Source organism: Malurus melanocephalus, unplaced genomic scaffold, assembly GCF_030028575.1.
Source record: "Malurus melanocephalus ecotype Western Australia unplaced genomic scaffold, MMel_1.1 scaffold_141, whole genome shotgun sequence".
In the NCBI taxonomy this organism is placed as follows: Eukaryota; Metazoa; Chordata; class Aves; order Passeriformes; family Maluridae; genus Malurus; species Malurus melanocephalus.
This window is the reverse complement of record NW_026623373.1, coordinates 570,135-571,881: the sequence shown is the minus strand read 5'-3', so window position 1 is coordinate 571,881 and position 1,747 is coordinate 570,135. Positions and strand designations below refer to the sequence as shown.

The 1,747-nt window shown below is 61.6% G+C and overlaps 1 protein-coding gene across 1 annotated transcript in view; it reads right to left on the bottom strand.

Annotated features, from left to right (window-relative positions):
* MMP16 (matrix metallopeptidase 16) overlaps positions 1-888 on the bottom strand; it is a 166,225-nt gene extending 165,337 nt beyond the window's left edge. The window contains exon 1 of the mRNA XM_057371105.1: positions 485-888. Within this exon, the coding sequence (XP_057227088.1) occupies positions 485-616 (132 nt within the window). The 5' untranslated portion in view covers positions 617-888. The remainder of the gene's footprint in view (positions 1-484) is intronic.
* Between the last annotated feature and the right edge of the window lie 859 nt (positions 889-1,747).

Sequence of the window (1,747 nt, the reverse complement as noted above, 5' to 3'; positions counted from 1 at the left end):
GAAAAAACAGACAGCTACACCTTTTCTTAAGTAAACAAACCCAAAAAAAAACCCTCAAGCCAAACCAAAACAAAAAAGGCTGGGAAAACTCAGGAATACAGTGATATCTCAAGTCCAAGCCATTGCGCGAACCTTTCCTGAGCTGCATGTACACACCGCGCCCCAGTTTTCCCCGTTCCCGGTAAGGGTTTCCCATCTCCCGCGGGCGCGGGCAGCGGGAGGCACGGGCTGCGCTCCAGCGCCCGGCATCGCGCTGCCGGGATAACGGGATCTCCGGCTGAAACGCATCCATCAGGCGGGGCAGCGCGGGGTGGGGAGCGAGCTACCGGCTGCTGGAAGGAAAGCCTACACAGACGTATGCCCTGGCTGCTGGAAGACATGGCTGGCTGGCCATTTGATTTGACTGAAGGACATAAAAAAAGGGAAGGGAGGAAAGGGAGAGGGGGAAGCACACTCGCTCGCACTCGCATCCGGCTGATCTTACCTCCACATTGAAATACTGCTCCGCTTTGCACACTGTAGCACATAAAATCCAAATGAAGGTTTGCAAGAAAAACACCCTGGACTGAGACACGAAATCCAACCGGCTTCCAGTTCTGGATGCGAGTACGATCATAGTGAACTGTGCTTCAGCGGGTGGAAGATCTCTCTCTTTCTCTCTCTTCGCCTTAAATGCACAAACAAACCAACCTCCCCCGTGCCGGTGAAGAGCCCGTAGCGCAGGTTCACCCACAGCCGGGGAGGAGGAGGGAGAGAAGGAGTAGGAGGAGCAGACACTTCACAGCACAGGCGGCGGCGCGGCAGGGTCAGCTCTCGCTCATCCTCACCACCAGCCCCGTACAGAGGGAATGTGGCGTCCGAGTGCAGCCGCTGCTCCTGCACGACTCCTCTCTGCCCAGCAGCAGCAGCCACCTCCCCGTGCCCTCCCTCCCTCCCTCCCTCCCTTCGCTCCCGCCTCCTCCACCTCCTCCGCCTCTCCTCCTCCTCTGGTGCCTCCTCCCCTTCAGCCTCCGCCTCCTCCCGGGGAAGGCGGCCCGGCTCCTTGCCGTGGCGCGGCCCGGCCCGGCCCGGTCCGCCCGTAGCCCGGCTCGGCTCGGCTCGGCCCGGCTCTGCTCTGCTCCCTTGCCCTGGCTCGCCTCGCCCCCCGTCGCTCCCCTCCACTCCAGAATGTTCAGCCGAAACCCACATGGCTCCGCCCCGTAGGCGGCCTAAAGCCGACGGCCCCACCAGGCGGCCCCGCCGCGCCAGCACCGCGCGGGCCCCGGCCCGGAGCCTCCGGGAGCGCCGGCCCGGGAGCAGAGAGGGGCCTTTCCCCGCGGTCCCGTCCCCAGGAGCCGCACGATTGCCGGGACCCCCTGTCTCTCCTCCCGGGAGGCGCCTGGCGCGGAGCGAGCCCCCCGAACGCCCGCGGCTCCCGCCGGGTGCCAGCGCGGTGCCGGTGCCCGGGGAACGCCGCCCTCCCTGCCCGCGGTGCTGCTTGGGTGGGGGAGAATCTGCTAAATGTGCCCGAAAATATGGGCAGACACTTAGGGGAAAACAGTGTGTGAAATGCTATGGCACAGACTGACTATGCTGGATATTGCCATGTTCAAAATGCCTGGTGAATAGGGCAAATAAACTGCTCTTGCAGTGATTTTATGGTAAACGGGACTTTTTATGCGGCCCTTTAATATGTCATCCAGTGAAAGGACGGCTAAATGATCTGTAACATCAGTGGACAAGATATTGCAGTAATGCGTCTTGGAGA